General features: G+C 38.9%; 1 protein-coding gene across 20 annotated transcripts in view; it reads left to right on the forward strand.

Annotated features, from left to right (window-relative positions):
- LOC122401035 (plasma membrane calcium-transporting ATPase 3) overlaps positions 1-17,884 on the forward strand; it is a 137,628-nt gene that overhangs the window by 60,226 nt on the left and 59,518 nt on the right. For 10 of the 20 annotated variants that reach the window (XR_006259415.1, XR_006259416.1, XR_006259417.1 and 7 more), the window contains exons 1-13: positions 1,407-1,558; positions 1,802-2,094; positions 3,050-3,327; positions 3,413-3,610; positions 4,011-4,237; positions 4,963-5,098; positions 5,186-5,320; positions 6,793-6,828; positions 8,118-8,494; positions 9,488-9,972; positions 10,579-11,624; positions 12,100-12,314; positions 13,014-13,165. Coding sequence is in view for 16 of the 20 variants with exons in the window: in XM_043402916.1 (XP_043258851.1) it covers positions 3,171-3,327; positions 3,413-3,610; positions 4,011-4,237; positions 4,963-5,098; positions 5,186-5,320; positions 6,793-6,828; positions 8,118-8,494; positions 9,488-9,972; positions 10,579-11,624; positions 12,100-12,314; positions 13,014-13,165 (3,164 nt within the window). In the remaining 4 variants the exon portion in view is untranslated. Of the gene's footprint in view, positions 1-1,399; positions 1,559-1,801; positions 2,095-3,049; positions 3,328-3,412; positions 3,611-4,010; positions 4,238-4,962; positions 5,099-5,185; positions 5,321-6,792; positions 6,829-8,117; positions 8,495-9,487; positions 9,973-10,578; positions 11,625-12,099; positions 12,315-13,013; positions 13,166-17,884 lie in introns of those variants that run through there. The other 10 variants (XM_043402911.1, XM_043402905.1, XM_043402904.1 and 7 more) reach the window with 6 other exon arrangements.

The following is a 17,884-nucleotide window of genomic DNA, read 5'->3' on the forward strand; positions in this document are numbered from 1 at the left end:
AGTAATTTTGGTATATCCGGATCTCAGTCCAGCCATTATAGTTTATTGTTTTCTATTTGTGTTACGGCGGAGGATCTAATATTACAGGTTTATTTTTAATATGGCGTTAGAACAACTATATTTATAAATAATATCATGATAGCCCCGCGCGTGACTATTTAACGGTTAGGAAGATTCCATACGCTTTGTGAGTTCTCTCGATAACGAGAATTTTCCTCGATTTCGCCGCCATCGTCGGTTCGAGAGCTTGAACGAGTGTAAACAATAGAAGGGAATCCGCGTGAAAATACGAAAATAGTTCGAATTGGACGGCAAAAGGATTCCGTTTCTTCTCTCTCTCTTCAGTTCTCCTCTTGCTTTGCCGCTCTGTTTGCCTCGTATCGACTGTGGCTCTTCAGCTCAATCAACAATATCGACACGTTACCTCTCTTCCAACCCGAAATATAGAACAGAAAGTATCTCTCTTCTCCATGCGGCCAAGGAAATGGCCTCTGACCGCTTTTGAGACAATTCCTTTTAGTTAAACGACGCTCTTTAAACAGAAGAGGCTATCGAGCAAGAACAAATGAAAGAGAACGTCGATTATTAAACACGACGCCGTGTTGTCCTATTACAAATGAAAAATTGAAGCAGTCGTCGAGCCTCGTATTTAGTTCATTCGCAGGAACAGAACTGATATGTATAAAAATATAACAAATTGTATATACTTGATGGAAATTCAAACGTTGTTTAAGAATCGTTATGAAAAAAATTGATACGTGAAAACGTTATTTGTTGATTATCGAATAAGTTTAACGAGATTGTCATGGTGGTCACCGGTGACCGACATTTCAAATCCATAACATACTTTAAAATCATTTACAACGGTAACACGTATATTTGCAAAATTTTGAACAATACTGGCATAAGACACGTTAGAAACTAACTAATATTCGCATTGTAATAAATAATAATAATAGTAACTTTCTAACATTCGAACTATAATTTGAACAAATGTCAAGGACGCCATTTTTAGACATGAAAAACTAGTATGGCCGTGAACATGTTAACAAGATGTTTATGAGAAGATTGGATCATTAATCATAACTAAAACGATGAAAAAACGTGAATGTGACTTCATTTTTCCGACAAATTTGTTGTTAATTAATTAATTGAACGATTTATGCGATCACCCCGATTAGATCATCGTAAATTCTTGTGTGTCCCATTGCCTGTCACGCCTATCGTGCTCGTTGCAAAAGGAACTCGCAACTAAAACCAGTTGTTTAGCGGTAGCCTGAGTTGTAATAGGATGAAAATAGAGTTGTGAGTAAAAATTACGTAAACGCGATGAATGAATCAGGTTGAACTTTCCAAGTGAAAATGTGCAGGGAGCGCGATCAACTCAGTTCATCGCGAGACTCGACGTGCGATGTGTCGGCTCTGTTGTATTTTGCATCGCATTCCATGTTTCGCGATATTGTAAATCGCATATTACGAAACGTACGTGCCGTGACGATAAAAGATTTCACACCGGGGTGATTTATTCGCTGACAAATTGATTCGAACCTGTGCGAGAGTAATTTTTCATAGAATTTTTATTCCGTGTAAAAACATAAATCTGAAAGAACGATTCGATTTCGATATTACGATCGTCAAGGGCGTCCAATTGCTATTTTAAATAATTATTTTACATATTATTTAATATAAATATTACGAAACTTTTTAATTGCAATTCGAAACCGTTATTAGACATCGTAATTCTCGTTGAATTCGAATCGAATTTTTTTCATTTATGTATTGCGAATGTTGTTTTATCCAGCATTGGACAGGAGAAAACGAGGAAAATAGTGAAACTTCGCGCAGTACGCGTGTGAGCGGCTAGAGGGCAACACGAATCGATTACCACTTTGCTAATGGCTTATTTCACTTAACACGCCTTTCCGAGGCGATCAGGTTTCGCTGCTACTGGTTGTGTGGCAAGTAGGTTTCCAACGTTCAAAGAGGTCGACAGGGAAGAATGAAGCTCCAAGGCCCGTACTGGTGAAGAGAGATCGGTTTGCATGCCAATTCGCGATCCGCTGTCCGCGTCAACTCGTAGACTGTCACCAGAAGGTAAACGGATTTTCTCTCTTCCTCCCTGTCATCGCTCTGTCTCTGTTCCGCGGTCAGTGTTATTTTTAGATTGTCTATCGTCGATGCCCGTTCAATCGGTCGGTCCCGTTATTCTTCCTCACCGTGACATAATTTCGGAAGTAAACGTCTGGTTCTTTCGTCGTCGTGGGGAGTCTCTCAGTAACGACTCGTTCGTTAGGGTACATAACCTCAAAAACGTGTCGGCGTTTACTGACAGTCAGGAATTGTGTCTTGATTTTTCAAATTTGTGGATATGGACAATGATTTAACCGTCGTGTCCTACGCGTTTTTCGGCGATCTGAATCATCGCCGATCACGAGTCGGTAGAATTTTTTAGTTCATCGACTCGAGTTTTCTCTTGTGTCTTCGGAAGGCGTTCGCGCGTTATAGAAATGTCGTTTCGAGTCCAGTTTGCGATCATCGAAACGCATTTCAAAAATCGTTTGTTGGTTTGCTCAAGTTATGCATAACCTCTACAGTTGCAGGATTCACTGTGGTTGTGTGTGTCTCTTACTTGGCAGAATGGAATGTTCTGTGGGTTGTTGCTGAAAGTTCTTCTTAAAATTGAATTGTTTGTGTTTGTGATTTAAGTGTTATGAATTGTTTGCTTTAATGTTAAGGGAATGCCATGGAACAAGGTTCATATTTATAATCATTATTTGATTTTTTTTTTAACACTGATGGGTAAACTTTCAATGAAATGCCTACGAATATGATTATCATGGAATGACACAGCTATGAAAATATGTATGAATCAGATATTTAGCTTGTATGCTAATCAATAGTTTATGAATCAGTACCTATAAGAGGCCAATGATAAAAATGCATAATCAGTATGTACACAAATAGGACAGTTTTACACACGAAAGATAAAATCATTTCTAAATAATGTTGAATACAAAAGTTTTGAAGTTGTTTCTTTTTTGTGTTTCAGCTATTGGTCCTCCAATATCCTGGAGGCCAGTGGTGTCAGTGACACCAGAGAATAATACGAGCTGCTAGTGTAAAGAAGCGTAGTAGAGTTGGCTTAGGCCAACGTCGGTGGACGAAGCAAAATGGCAACAATAGATGGCCGACCGGCCCAATATGGTATCACTCTCAAGCAACTTCGTGAGCTTATGGAGCTCCGAGGACGTGAAGGTGTCAATAAAATCAATAGCTATGGTGGTGTGCAGGAGATTTGTAAAAAATTATATACTTCACCCAGTGAAGGTAAGATTCTTGTTGGTTGTGCGTTTTTATTAATTGTTTCAACATTTATGAAAAGTTCGTAACAGAAAATATTTTTGCTATGCAGGTCTCAGTGGATCAGCGGCAGATATCCAACACAGACGTGACACATTTGGTTCGAATTCAATACCACCAAAACCACCAAAAACTTTTCTACAGTTAGTGTGGGAAGCTTTGCAAGATGTGACGTTAATCATCTTGGAAGTAGCAGCTTTGGTTTCGTTAGGTCTTAGTTTTTATCATCCTGCAGATGAAGAGGAAAATTGTAAGTGCGAACTCTGATATATATAATCATATCTTTATTGATATTTCTTAATCACTGAATACAAGAAAAGAAGCACACTAATACTTAGATTTTATATACTTATAACAGTAGTATTGATAACATACACGATAAAGATATATTTCTCACATTTCACAACATATTATTACATAATGTCTGGGCAAGTAAATTAACCGTATATGTACATACAATATATATTTAATAACTGTGTAGAGTAGAATATTTATGTTGATGAATTGATGGTGTATTGATATAACCCTATGTATCTAGAGAAATTAATCGTGACACGAAATCTCTTAGATTGTATAAAATCAAAGATAAGAAAATTTTCTGGATAAGAAAAAAAAAAGACTCACACAACATTTTTTTTCTTAACTTTCAGCAGCAATGGAAGATGATGAAGCAAAATATGGTTGGATTGAAGGACTTGCTATATTAATTTCTGTGATTGTGGTGGTATTAGTAACAGCTTTCAATGATTATTCTAAGGAAAGACAATTTAGGGGCCTCCAAAGTCGGATAGAAGGGGAACATAAATTCTCGGTCATTCGGCAAGGGGAAGTCAAACAGATCTCTGTGTCCGACATAGTCGTTGGTGATATATGTCAGGTATGTGTATGGGTTACATTAAGTGTAGGGGTGTACGAGAACCCGATGGTCGGGACGATTTGGAAAAAGATCGAGCTCTCGAATCGAAAATCTCGATTATTTCGAGAATCCCGACTTCTCGAAACTTTCGGGTACCCGTCTCGATCCCCAAAAATATTTCGTGTTCCCGACCCGACCCGATATTTCGGGTTCTCGCGCACCCCTAATTAAGTAAAATATTTATATTTTCTAAGTTAATGAATTTTATTAGCCAAAGAAATGTCTCAAAATACAGAAAGAATATCTACACAATTAACCCCTTGTCAGTCACGGGCGAGTCCGACGTTCGCACATTAACTAGCTTGTGACAATCAGGGGTTTCTGTAATCATTTTTTGTTGTGTAATAATAATTTGGAGTTTGGTAAATAATAAATGTGTGTAGGAAAATCGTAAATCTTTGCTTTCGGTGAAATAGGGATTTTGTGGAGCGATTTCATTAAAATAACGAGACTGCCAAGGGATTTAAAGTGTACTCAGATTATACGTAAAATACGGGTTTTCTATACTTGACATTTAAAATTGGTAACTTTACGAGCATATTTTGGTGTCTTAAGGGTTTATCAAAATGTTTTATACATTGCTAATCAACTTTGACTAGCAAACATTATTTTAGTAGCAAATATCATTTTCTTTTGTGTCAAATAATAAAGAAGGTCTTCCTTAAATTGGACGATCTGCAATTCAGATAAAGTATGGAGACCTGCTGCCAGCAGATGGTGTTCTTATACAAAGCAACGATCTCAAAGTGGATGAATCCAGTTTAACTGGAGAGTCGGACCATGTTAAAAAGGGGGAATCATTTGATCCTATGGTACTCTCAGGTGAGGGGTTCTATTCCGCAAATCGAGCTTAGAATAACGATTTATTTGAAGTTACGCTGTCGTTGCAATCACAATTCTCTTCGAAAGGTACACACGTGATGGAGGGTTCTGGAAAAATGTTAGTAACTGCAGTAGGTGTTAACTCACAGGCTGGTATTATCTTTACTTTGTTGGGTGCTGCCGTTGATCACCAAGAACAAGAAATTAAGAAGATGAAGAAGGGTATGTAGACTTAATTTTAGCGGATAGCATTCAATGTCAGATGTCTGTTGGTTTCAAAAAGCTGGGGATGACTGAAGTAGTATAGTTTCTATAGATTGCCATTTTGAAAATAATATACCGAAAATAATCGAACTGATTGCCAAACTATGTTTATCTTACAACCCTTTAGGAAACAAAACATTTCAATTTAATGAAATTGTTTTGAGAATGGCATAGTTTATGAATTTTATACCATTACAGTATATTAAAAGTTTCTTCAGCCTGCTACTTTTCTGGCACAGAAAATAGGAATTGTTGGATAGATAAATTACAGGGAAATTTATTTATTAATTACGCGCGAGGAAATTGACCAAGAGTAGTAGCTGGTAGTAGGAAAGCTCTGCATGATACAAAGTACAAAAATAAACGTAGAGAAACAACAGGTGACGCATGGTATTTATTTTGAATTAGTGTGATGTGAATTTACTTTTAGGTATTTATGACCTTATGTTTTCTTGGCATGCGTTTGCAATACCTTCAAATAATGTTTGAACTATTTGCTAATTAGTATTTGAAAAAGATACTTGTATGTTGATTTATTTGCTTCTATATATGAAAAATTATTCATAATCATGTTGAACGAAAGGAGAAGAATAAATATTCCGTGCCTTTCAAAAAGGAAGTAAAAATTTAATAAACTGAGACATTACTCAAATTTTAAAATATTAAGGATGGTTAAGTGTGGTCCGTTAATTCTAGCTCTTGTTATTTCATTGTTACCTGATCACTTTATACAACTTCTCGAGATATTTACATTAGTCTGCGTATTTGGTTGTAAATGTTCGTATCTTTGTCTTACATATTTATGTACAAAATTGTTTTATTGGATGATTTAGGAATAATTTTTACCCTTATCATGGCGCAAAGATCGATCCTCGCTATTCGAGAAAAGAATAAAAAAACTTGAAAAATATTTTAATACGTTTAACTAAAGTATCGTTGATACTGTATAGACGAGCTTAGAAATATTAAATATTTTCTAAAATTAATATTTCCCCCGATAAAATTTATTGTTATAAAACATTTAGTACCTGACTCTGATAGCGAGGACCACTCTTAAGTTACAATAAAGAAGTAAATAGGCAAAAACACGGTATGCTTTTTTGTGATTTACGTTGTTGTGTATGTCTTTTGTTGTTGCACAACCTGGAAGGCCCTTTAAGTGTTGCAGAATGTTCCTTTTACACACTTCGCTAAACACGCTGTTCAGATGAAGTGAATTAATAGAGTAACGTAGCCCACGTCTTGTTTGAACGGCCAGAGTACAAACCATCTGGGCCGGTTCACTTAGAATTAAGCGTTTCACGAAACCAGAAACAGAACTTAGAATAGAAAAATATAAAATTACGAATATGGCGTAACTTACGACTGGCATATTACATTTTTAGATAGACTGCTAATCGATTTTGTTTTGCATGCATTTTTTTATCTAGAGGCTAAGAAGCAGCGGAAGAAGAAGTCATTAACAGGTGAATAAAGTACTATCATAAATTATTACTGTCCATCATTTTTCGGTGTTAAGCGTGTACGTGTACATTCAATGAGCACGCGCGCGTATTTAGTTTATTTCTCTTTTTATTTTTTTTTTATCTTATTTTTAAATATATACATATATTAAAACACACACGCATTATGAGAAATTGTATAATCATTTTTGAGAATCTTTTGATTTTGAATCTTTGACTTTTCACTCTGTCTGTTATGTTACTGCACACTCTATGGCCTATTTGTCTATACTTTGGATAATCTTTGTGTTCATCAAATCAATCTTTTACTTTTACGACAGATCTTACTCGCCTGTGTGGTCCATTTGTTCTTGTGCAAAATAAACAGAAAGATTTCTATAAAGAGAGAGACAATGGTGTCTCATCCCGTGCTTCTCTGTACTTTCTATCACCATCTCTAAGTGTTTCAACAGCAGCGATTTATATACTTAATGAATTTTGCGGACTACTTAATTCTGTACAGCTTCTGTTCTTCTGCATTTTAGCCATAGTTTTTAGATCTATGATTTTTACACATCTGTGTTTTTAAAATGTAACTGTTATGCCTTTTAACCATTTCTTTATTATCCTCTTTTTCGCCAGCTTATTGTACTACTTATATTTCTTCTTCCCTTTCTTCGGTAGATACTGATTATACTAATATTAGTCACCGATATCGTGGTACAAAATTAGAAAGTATAAGTGTAATTTAGTTGTAACTGTTTAGAAGAGTTCGATTCCTGCGAGTGGCCACCATTAGATAATCTAACAATACTCTGTGTCGAATCCAATGTTTCATAACAGATCAACCTAGAAGAAGGATAGCTATCGAACATTATTGGATTATTAACGCTAGATTTACGAGCATTAATTGCACATATTTTTATAGAAAGTCGTCACGTTGATGGTTAGATTAAAATGTGTGTTTTTTTTTTAATTGGGGTAAAATTTAACATAAATTACTAACGAATAATGTTTACGAGTTCTGTAACTTCAAGCATGGAATCTAACACTCGCCAAATCGACGGATTTCGTAAATCTGGTATTAATAATTTCGTTAAGAAAGAAGATAGTAATTAATAAATTCATAACTTTCTTATTTTTGCAATCGACTACTACTTTGGAGTTCCTTGTATTATTGCGAATATTAGAGAAAATTACAAGTACTACAAGCTATTTTCACTGAACGTAATAAACGAAGAAAAGCGCAGGCATCGAGCTTCGGAGCAGCATTTTCGAAAAAACTCAGACCAATCTGTATGTTGTAAATAAAGGAGATGAAGCTGCAGAAATAACCGGAAACAGCCATGTAAGTGGAGGAGGGGGCAAACACGAGGGCGGGGAGAACCACCAGCCAGCCAGCCAAGGGGGTGGAGGTGAAGGAAAGAAGGAGAAAAGTGTTCTCCAAGCCAAGCTAACTAAACTCGCCATACAAATCGGTTACGCCGGCTCGACCATAGCAGTGCTTACCGTTGTCATTCTAGTCATTCAGTTCTGCGTAAAAACGTTTGTCATAGATGGGAAAACTTGGAAAAATAAATTTGCTGGTGATCTAGTACGACATTTGATCATTGGTGTAACGGTACTTGTAGTCGCCGTTCCCGAAGGTCTTCCTCTAGCTGTCACCTTGTCTCTCGCTTATTCCGTTAAGGTAATTATTCAAATAATCTTTCTCCGTTATCCGACAATAGCCAGATTTTGGGTTTAAGGGATGGACTTTACAATGGGTAGACCAAAAACTAGAAAACGTTTTTATTTATTTATTCTTGTGTCAGGGTTAGTAAATCTCTGTAGACCAGTGGTTCTTAACCCTTTTTTTTTTTTTTTTGACTCCCGTGCAATATTACTTAGAATAATATTCTTAAATATTAGTTAAATCAGAATCCTCCAAAACTTGTTTAGTTTCAATTCTAGCAAATTCTTGGTTTTAATGTCAACGAGTTTATTCTTGATTAGATTTGCATCCTCGATAGAACTCATATTAGACGTTCAAGTTTAACACCATTGAAATCAAAATAACTGGTGAAAAAGTTCTGTAGTGTTTCTAGGTGTTTACAAAATTCGTTTTTCAAAAGGATGTTGTTAGAGAATTTTAAATTTCAACTGTTAGCAAAGTACTTCTATTAGCATTTGAAAGTTTCGAAAGACGTCAGCCTCTACGCTTCTCTTCTGCATCAGTAGCTTAGCTAAGAAAGCTTATACCTTTTTTATACAAGACATAACGTTAAGTTGAGAACATTGAATCAAAGTAATTATTTTCAAATATCTATCTACGGCCCCGTTGGGAGTCCGCGGACCAAAGGATAAAAACCACTGGTTTGAGCCCTATTTTGTACATTTAAAGCTTAAGCAATTCAGGAGAATGAAACAGGTGTCAGAGATAAGTGAAACACGGTGTATTTTTTATAGTTTGTTGGAGCTCTTAAGACACTGGACACCTCGATGATCGATGATCTTTTAAGGTGGTTCTTAAATTAACTTGAGTAGGAAACAGCTTTGGTCCCGTCAAAGATTTCTAAAGTTTGTTGCTAAATCAAGGGGAGGGAAGAAATTCATGATTGCAAATTTTCAATCTTCTCGTTCCTTAGCAATTCGATAAAAAAAAAATAGTAATACATGAATTTCTTTCTCGTGTGTATTGTAGAAAATGATGAAAGACAACAACTTGGTACGTCACTTGGACGCTTGCGAAACGATGGGCAACGCTACTGCAATTTGTTCGGACAAGACTGGTACCCTGACAACCAATCGGATGACCGTCGTTAATTCGTACATATGCGAGAAGATGAGCAAGACGATTCCAAAGTTCTCGGACATACCGAGCCACATTGGAAACTATATAATACAAGCTGTCTCTATTAATTCGGCGTACACATCCAGAATAATGCCCTCGCAAGACCCTACAGAGTTGCCGCTTCAAGTCGGCAATAAAACCGAATGTGCCTTACTTGGATTCGTAGTAGCCCTGGGCATGAACTATCAGACGATACGAGACGATCAACCTGAGGAAACCTTCACGCGGGTGTACACGTTCAATAGCGTTAGGAAGAGCATGTCTACCGTCGTTCCGAGGAAAGGTGGTGGATATAGGCTTTTCACCAAGGGCGCTTCCGAGATCATCATGAAGAAGTACGATATAGTTCGTTCGTAAACAAATACCATTGTTAGCCCTAAACTGGTAGGATGGACTTAATCGATATGCATTTGATACTAGTTTCACCCAAATAAGAGTATATGTTCGTCGCGTTATATAATAATATAAAATATATAAAATATATAATGAGTGTTCTTGCGTTAATACAGTTTCTCAAATTAGTTGGGGGAGGGGAAGAATTTCACGTGGAAAAATATGAGAAACGTAAACATGTATTTCTATAAGTACATTGATATCGGAGTTCAACGTGTCTTTTCTAAGTACTACATCAAACTAGTTATTTTAATGTCTTTATTAAAACGTGTACGACATTCCTTTACATAGTTTATCAATCGTATCATTCTTTGATCATTAAAATTATTATTGAGTGCTCACGATGAATTGTTGTATATTAAGTAAACTAAAATTCTAATTAACATTGATCTATTATGTAGTGTATCTATGAGCCCCGTGACAATTGAAAACATAATTTTAACATTAAGCGAGAGATTGCGTTTGATCATACCCTACCAGTGGAGGATTAGCAAACGGTACATCGCATAAAGAAGAGTAGATTAAATGTCGTGTGTGGATCGTTGCAGATGTGCCTTTATATATGGTCGCGATGGTCATTTGGAGAAATTTACCAAAGAGATGCAAGACCGTCTGGTAAAGAACGTAATCGAACCAATGGCGTGCGACGGGCTTCGTACCATCTCCGTTGCTTATCGCGACTTCGTTCCTGGCAAGGCAGAGATCAATCAAGTTCACATCGACAACGATCCGAATTGGGACGACGAGGAGAATGTGGTGAACAACCTGACGTGTCTTTGCATTGTCGGTATCGAGGATCCGGTTCGTCCCGAGGTGCCAGACGCGATCAGGAAGTGTCAGAAAGCGGGCATAACCGTGCGAATGGTGACGGGAGACAATATTAATACCGCACGATCGATCGCTCTGAAATGCGGGATCTTTAAGCCGAACGAGGACTTCCTTATACTCGAGGGCAAAGAGTTCAACAAGAGGATCAGGGACAGCAACGGCGAGGTGCAGCAACACCTTTTGGACAAAGTGTGGCCGAAATTGAGAGTACTGGCCAGATCGTCGCCCACGGATAAGTACACGCTCGTGAAAGGCATAATAGACAGTAAATCGAGCGTGAGCCGCGAGGTCGTCGCTGTAACCGGCGACGGAACGAACGACGGTCCTGCTCTGAAGAAGGCGGATGTCGGTTTCGCCATGGGTATCGCCGGTACCGATGTCGCCAAAGAAGCTTCCGATATCATTTTAACGGACGATAATTTCTCCTCGATCGTGAAAGCAGTTATGTGGGGTAGAAACGTCTACGATAGTATAGCGAAGTTCTTGCAGTTTCAGCTGACTGTCAATGTCGTCGCTGTTATAGTTGCTTTTATCGGAGCATGTGCAGTGCAAGATTCTCCCCTTAAAGCGGTGCAGATGTTGTGGGTGAACCTAATCATGGACACATTAGCGTCTCTCGCTTTGGCCACCGAATTGCCTACGCCTGATCTTCTTCTTCGCAGACCGTATGGTCGCACGAAACCACTCATCTCCAGGACAATGATGAAGAACATCCTTGGTCAAGCAGTCTATCAGTTGACCGTTATTTTTATGCTTCTTTTCGTTGGTAAATATCCTTTCTGCTTTTTAACTTGAGTCATCTTTAATCCAAAAGAAAAAAAAAACAAAATAGTATCTCAAGAGTTAAGTGTGCTACTGTTCAAAAATTTGTGTATGCGTCTTGCCGCGCGAAGGAAGCTCCAAATAAGAAACGTAGCGATGTATTTTCAGTATTCAGTACTTTAATAGCTCCAACATACGCTATACGAGTTAAACGTCCAGTAAAAATATTGTAAAACGTTATATTAAATACACGGTGTGTCTTTGTTTACCAATTAATGCGTGAACGAATGAAACGTTTAGGTTCGTTGTGTTGCTGTAGATGTAGTACCCAAAAGTTTGAGCTTGGTAGTACGTATTCTTACGTGCGACGGGTCGATGTTCGTCATTTGAGAATGATTTCTTTTTGGATTTTGAGATGACCGAGGCATCAAGACGCTTCAAGAGCTACATCCTTCTAACGATGAACGTCTGATCGATAGGTGATAAGATGCTCGACATCGAAACAGGCCGAGGGGCAGCACAAACTGGCGGCGGTCCAACGCAGCACTTCACCGTCATCTTCAACACGTTCGTCATGATGACTCTTTTCAACGAATTTAACGCCAGGAAAATCCACGGTCAGCGTAATGTCTTCCAAGGAATATTCACCAACCCCATCTTTTATTCTATCTGGATCGGCACGTGTCTATCGCAGGTAACTTGTGTAACTTACTATTTTCATTGCAACATGTTCTCTCTCATTTTTCAAATACGATAACCATGTTAGAGCCGCAGCCAAATTTCCAGTGAAATATCTCTATCGATTTTCAACCGTTTCATTATTAATTGCACCAATGACTTTCTTGCCTATCAAGAAAAGATATCGCAAAGTCATTGCGTCTTAATAAACTTTTTGTACTGTTTATGGTTGGATGGTCTGTGTGCATAATCAGAGCCAACTCTTTGCTGTCAAATGTGAAAAAGGTATTTTAGACCGTGATGCTCGAATCGTTTCATTTATTGTTATAACATTTATTTTCAAAAGTGCCTGTCGCCAAGACAAAGTTACAAGCCGGAAGCTCGCCTTCAAAAATCGATCAAGATCGCAAAGGGTTCAGACTATTCCCAAAGCATGGGAAACGTCTGTCTCGTTAGAACCAAAGAAACATCTTTATTTTGCTTCGTGTAAAAAAAGAAGGGGAGTTCGATGAATTGGAAAGTAGCTATTTGTATCGTCGACAAATTGCATATTCTAATCAATTATACAGATAATAGGTTCGCCGAAAGAGGAGAACCGATTGTTCCAGCCAAGCAGAAACGAAACGCAAGCACAAGGAGACGTCCTTTTAACACGGTGACTGCGAGGCCGTTGTTTTCTACGTCCTCTTAACAGAATCGTATGTCTCTTTTCTAGGTAGTTATCATACAATACGGTAAAATGGCGTTCAGCACGAAAGCTCTCACTTTAGAACAATGGATGTGGTGCCTGTTCTTCGGAGTCGGCACTCTATTGTGGGGCCAAGTAGTTACGACTATTCCTACGCGCAAGATTCCTAAAATCCTTTCGTAAGTGATATTCACGTATACCAATTTAGTGTGTCTATAGATGATGAGAGATACTTCTGTTCGGTTCAGCGGGCGTAGCCGAGGCGATTAACGATCGCTCGTTGTTTATTTAGGAAGTCCGGAATAATTATTTATACGCTCCACCTGTAAATAGGATGTTCGGTTAGAAACAAGTTGTCTTATTATCTTTGCTATTTTAAACGATAAGAAAACGCGTTGCTTGTAAAACGTGCACGGTTTTGCGGAGGACACATTATGGCGGCAATAATGTATTCATAAATAGTGGTACAAAGGAGATTCGAAGGTCAATTTCTTTTATAACAGAATTCGATAGAACCATTAATTTCGAAAATAAAAGTATCATGGTAGGTCTATTTTAAAATGACTAATTTCTGGGATATTCCCCTCCAATAATATTCTATTATTTTTCTGATGTTTTTTTCGCATCCGAGTTTCTATATTTCGGTAGCTGAATATTTCGGAAACTTAGTTTCAAAATAGATGTAGAGCTCCCCGTATTCGAACGCCAATTTTCTGAACACTATCGGATCGTTCTGTTATTCGAACAATATGGTATCAGCTTTATTTAAATAACAGAACGTTCGGATAATAAAATACAGTTAGATGATCAGTGTTAGAATACGAGGATTTTTCCTGTACCTTTACTTTCGAAATTTATTGCTTCACTGAATTTTATAATAAAAAAAATTTTCGTTCTCGAATCCCTTCTACGTTTCCACCAACAGAGACACTATTGCCATCATGTTACATACACCTCGAAATCGTTCAAACTTTTGCCAGCGATGCTTCTTCCTTGTATTTAAAATAGCAAAGATACAAGGCGGTCTGTTTAAAACGGGACGCTCTGTACACTCCTTATTTTTCCCCCTTACTTTCTTTCTACACGTTCTTTTTTTATTATTTTACTTTTTGGTCTCTTTGATTTTCTCTCGATCGAACTCGAAAGCGAGAACGACCGAAGTCAGCGTGCGTAACCAAGCATCTTGGAATTAACACGACTAAAAACAGGCATAATCCATCCGTGTACGCATTTACTAAACGAACGAAAAGAATCTAATATATGGAAACTGGATTTTTTTCTTGCTTTCTTGCATCGTGCGACGCGACAGGAACGCGCGTCGCGCCAGGGACATGTGAAAAAGGATCACGAGCTTTTGTTAAGAACGTACAATTTCCGATCTTGTTCCGAAGTAACTGTTGGCGATCAAGTGTCCTCTGCTCAGATCATTCTGACGTGCGATTAATTTACACGTTTCGGTTCGAATGTTATATCATACGCGTAGCTTTTCTGAGTTTTTAACCGAGACCCTCCTTGGTACACGATAGTCGCCTTTGCATGAACTTCAGTCGATATTGACAAATACTTATTAATATGTTAATACTTGGATACTGTTCTATAATTCAGCACGATTATTCTACATTGATTTATATAGTAATACCATTCGATTGTGTCTTGACGCTAGTTGCTGGTTGTATAAAGGATAAATATTATGCGAATGTTATATGTAAATCTTGATGTTAATATCGAGCAATCGTTCGTTCGAGTATCTCCAATTAAATATTAATAGTAATGTGTAACGCGTTAGAAGTGAAGTATGTTACATTTAATACTAATATTTGATATAGCATGTTGTTGAGACTGAGCACGGCTTTGGATATTAGTGTCGAGTTTAGTATATTTAATTCCACAAGGTTGTTAGCATTAATATTAATATATACTTGTCTCGGTTAGGAATACTACGCGATAACGCTTTAAACATCTTCGTTACTCTCAATACTGATCTCAAGAGCTTTGAATGTATACCACGTACATACACCACTCGTACAATCTTTTCGTTATACAACCAGTGCCTGCCGTTATCATAATTTCAACAACGTATTCGAATACGACGACACGAGCAACATCAATAGCACCGTCTAAACGATCAGAATTCGAACCCGTGACGATACTATTTCAGTCAAGATAAGTATCATCATAATCGGTATCGTGTAAAGGTGTAATAGAAGGGAGGCATGCAACGTGGAACTCATTATTGTAGTTGTATAGCGTAGCGCTTCTGTTGGATTATGTTCTCGCTTTTCTACGAGTCCTTTCTATTGCTTTGCCAGTCATGTTTATCTCCCCGTCTCCTCTCCCTTTCTCCTCCTCTACACTGGATTAGCATTATCGCTTTACGTAGAGCATGGTCCCTAGACGCCCAGACACTAAGACGCCCAATCGAAAACGAATTGGTCGCTATAGCCGCGACGGAATGATTGCTCCCCGATGTTCCCTCGCTCCCCCTTATCTTTTGTAACTGTACGTTTAGTGCTGGTCGAACGACCCGATCGCTGCTGGAACGTCCAAAGTCTTGTCGCGAACAGACGCGTTGGACCATCCAGAGAATCGGTAGAACGGTGCAACACGGTGTCCGAACGGGAACTCACGTGAACTTATAGATATCCTTGATAAACGATACATCATCGATTGCTTTTGTTTTACAGAGAACCAAAGACGACGTTGAGAAACAAGAATCGAATACGAATGACAATAGAACTTGACCCAGACGATGAAACGACCCTCGACGATCAGAATTTAAGGATATTTATGACAGAGAGTTTCTTTCTCACGTTCGGATACCGAAACGCACAGCATCTTCGGAACCTGGACCACCCGATCGTAGGCATAGTCGTTGCATGATCGAAAACCACCCTGTCCAACGTCTACGTACTTGTTTGTTGTAACTAACGAACGAACGGCGTCCCGACGGCACACTCTCGTGTCTCATTATATATTTGCGTTTTCTTTTTTGGTGCAAGGGTTCTTAGCGGCGCGCTCGAACCGGTTAGTCCTGGCCGGTTCTCCAGATCAGTTCTCACGGACACGTCTCGGTCTAAACCACCACCACCACCCCAGAACAAAAATTCGAGACGTAGCTCATAAGTGGTACTTGCGCTTAGCACTTATCTGTATCACTCTGCTCTTTCGCTGGAGCTGTTACGACTTATCTCTGTCTGTCTGTATCTCTTCCCCCTCTGTCTATCTCCCATTTGGTTTTCGTTCTTATTTTCTTGGTAACCGTGTATCTCTCTACCCCCATCTGTCCATCACACGCACGGAGCCAACCTCTCTCCTTCTGAACCGGTTTTCCGTCTCTGCATCTGTTTCTCTCTGTCCGCTTAGGTTGCCTCCCGATTCGCGGGCACGCAGGGGCGACGAAACGGTCAGGAAATTTGCTAGCGTTCCGATCACGGGGTCGAAGTTCCGACGAGCAGTTCATGCCCCGCGAATTGGGATTGGCAATTACTCGCTGCTCTCGCGTCGAGCTCACTAACGACACAAAACGAGAGTCCAAAAAAAAAAGAAAAGCGACATGGTTATCGATACAGGAAATGTTCTGGGTGCTTCTGTGGTCGGCCTGGTCCGCTGTACGTGTAACGTGTTGGGAAAGCGAAACGTGCGTCGAGAGGACAGACGGCGCACGTACGTGTTGGGGGTTCTCACCTTTTTTAATCTTCTGCATTCGCTTGTTGAAGCTTTACGAGCCACTTGTCGTAGGACACATAGAGACGTAGTTGCGGTTCTTGAGCTTACTCGAGCTGTCCCTCTAACAGGTAAGGGAGACCGCATCGCTGGGCGACTAACGAGATCGCAGGGAACCAGAATTACAGGCTCGCGCGTGACAAATCGGTCGCGATTCGGGAAAGGAAATAGAACCTGGTCCAGAGGAGAAGGAAAGAATTCAAGATCACTACCGGTCCCTACCCGTAACCACGTATCCGTCACGCGTGCATCGTTCCTCTGTGATCCACCCCCATTCCTCCTCATCGTCATTGCGTTTTTCGTTTCCTTCTGTTTCGTTTCATCGCTGACGCCCTTCTCTCCCGACAAGTACAAAAGTATCTCTTTCGTCATCACCGCACACACAACACACGTACACGTACATGTACACACGCTTTTCTACGAGTGTCATTCGTTCTCCGTTCCATTCAGCAGGTACCGCATTTATCGCTCACTTTGTCCGCATTGCACCTCATCGCATCCCCTCGTTCGTTGGCTCATTCTTACACGCCGCAACATTTGTTTCTTCTGTGTGTGTATATCTTACCGGCTGTTTCAGAGCTATGGGCGCTAAGTTCACGCGTGATACACGCCTGACCCTCACTGGAAGCAGAATTTGGTAACATTTTATTCGGATAGTCGATTGGGAATAACATTTCATTTGCCTCGACGAATTAAAATGTCCAACTCTGACTAGAAGTGGAACATACAGGACGAGACGCCTAACATGCACACCTTGAATAGTTTGTAACTTATGCGCTGTACAAACAATTGAAAACGTTAATATCAATGACTGCCACGGTGGTCACTTGCCATGTGTTGCAATGTTGTTCAGAATAGAAGAGCCCTAATATTTAAAATATCGCAAATAACGCTGCTTTAACCAGGAATGCTGTAAAATAGCAAACTATTGAATTATCGAATATTTCTGTCTCATATTATAATTTGAACAAATGTTGAGGACATTTTTAGATATAGAAAGTGGCAGTCAACGCATTAAAAAGCAAAGGTGCTTTGGAGATTTGAAGTCTTCTATTTTCTGTGGTAAAATTTAGTAGGTCCATTGTTATATGAATTTTATTTCATGTGTCGAAAAGGAAATTGTATCTTGGTCATTCATGTGTCCATACTTTAATTAATAATTCAAGCTAAACAAT

Source organism: Colletes gigas, unplaced genomic scaffold (genome assembly GCF_013123115.1).
Source record: "Colletes gigas isolate AHSC1104 unplaced genomic scaffold, ASM1312311v1 Colletes_gigas_Sc00021, whole genome shotgun sequence".
Lineage (NCBI taxonomy): Eukaryota > Metazoa > Arthropoda > Insecta > Hymenoptera > Colletidae > Colletes > Colletes gigas.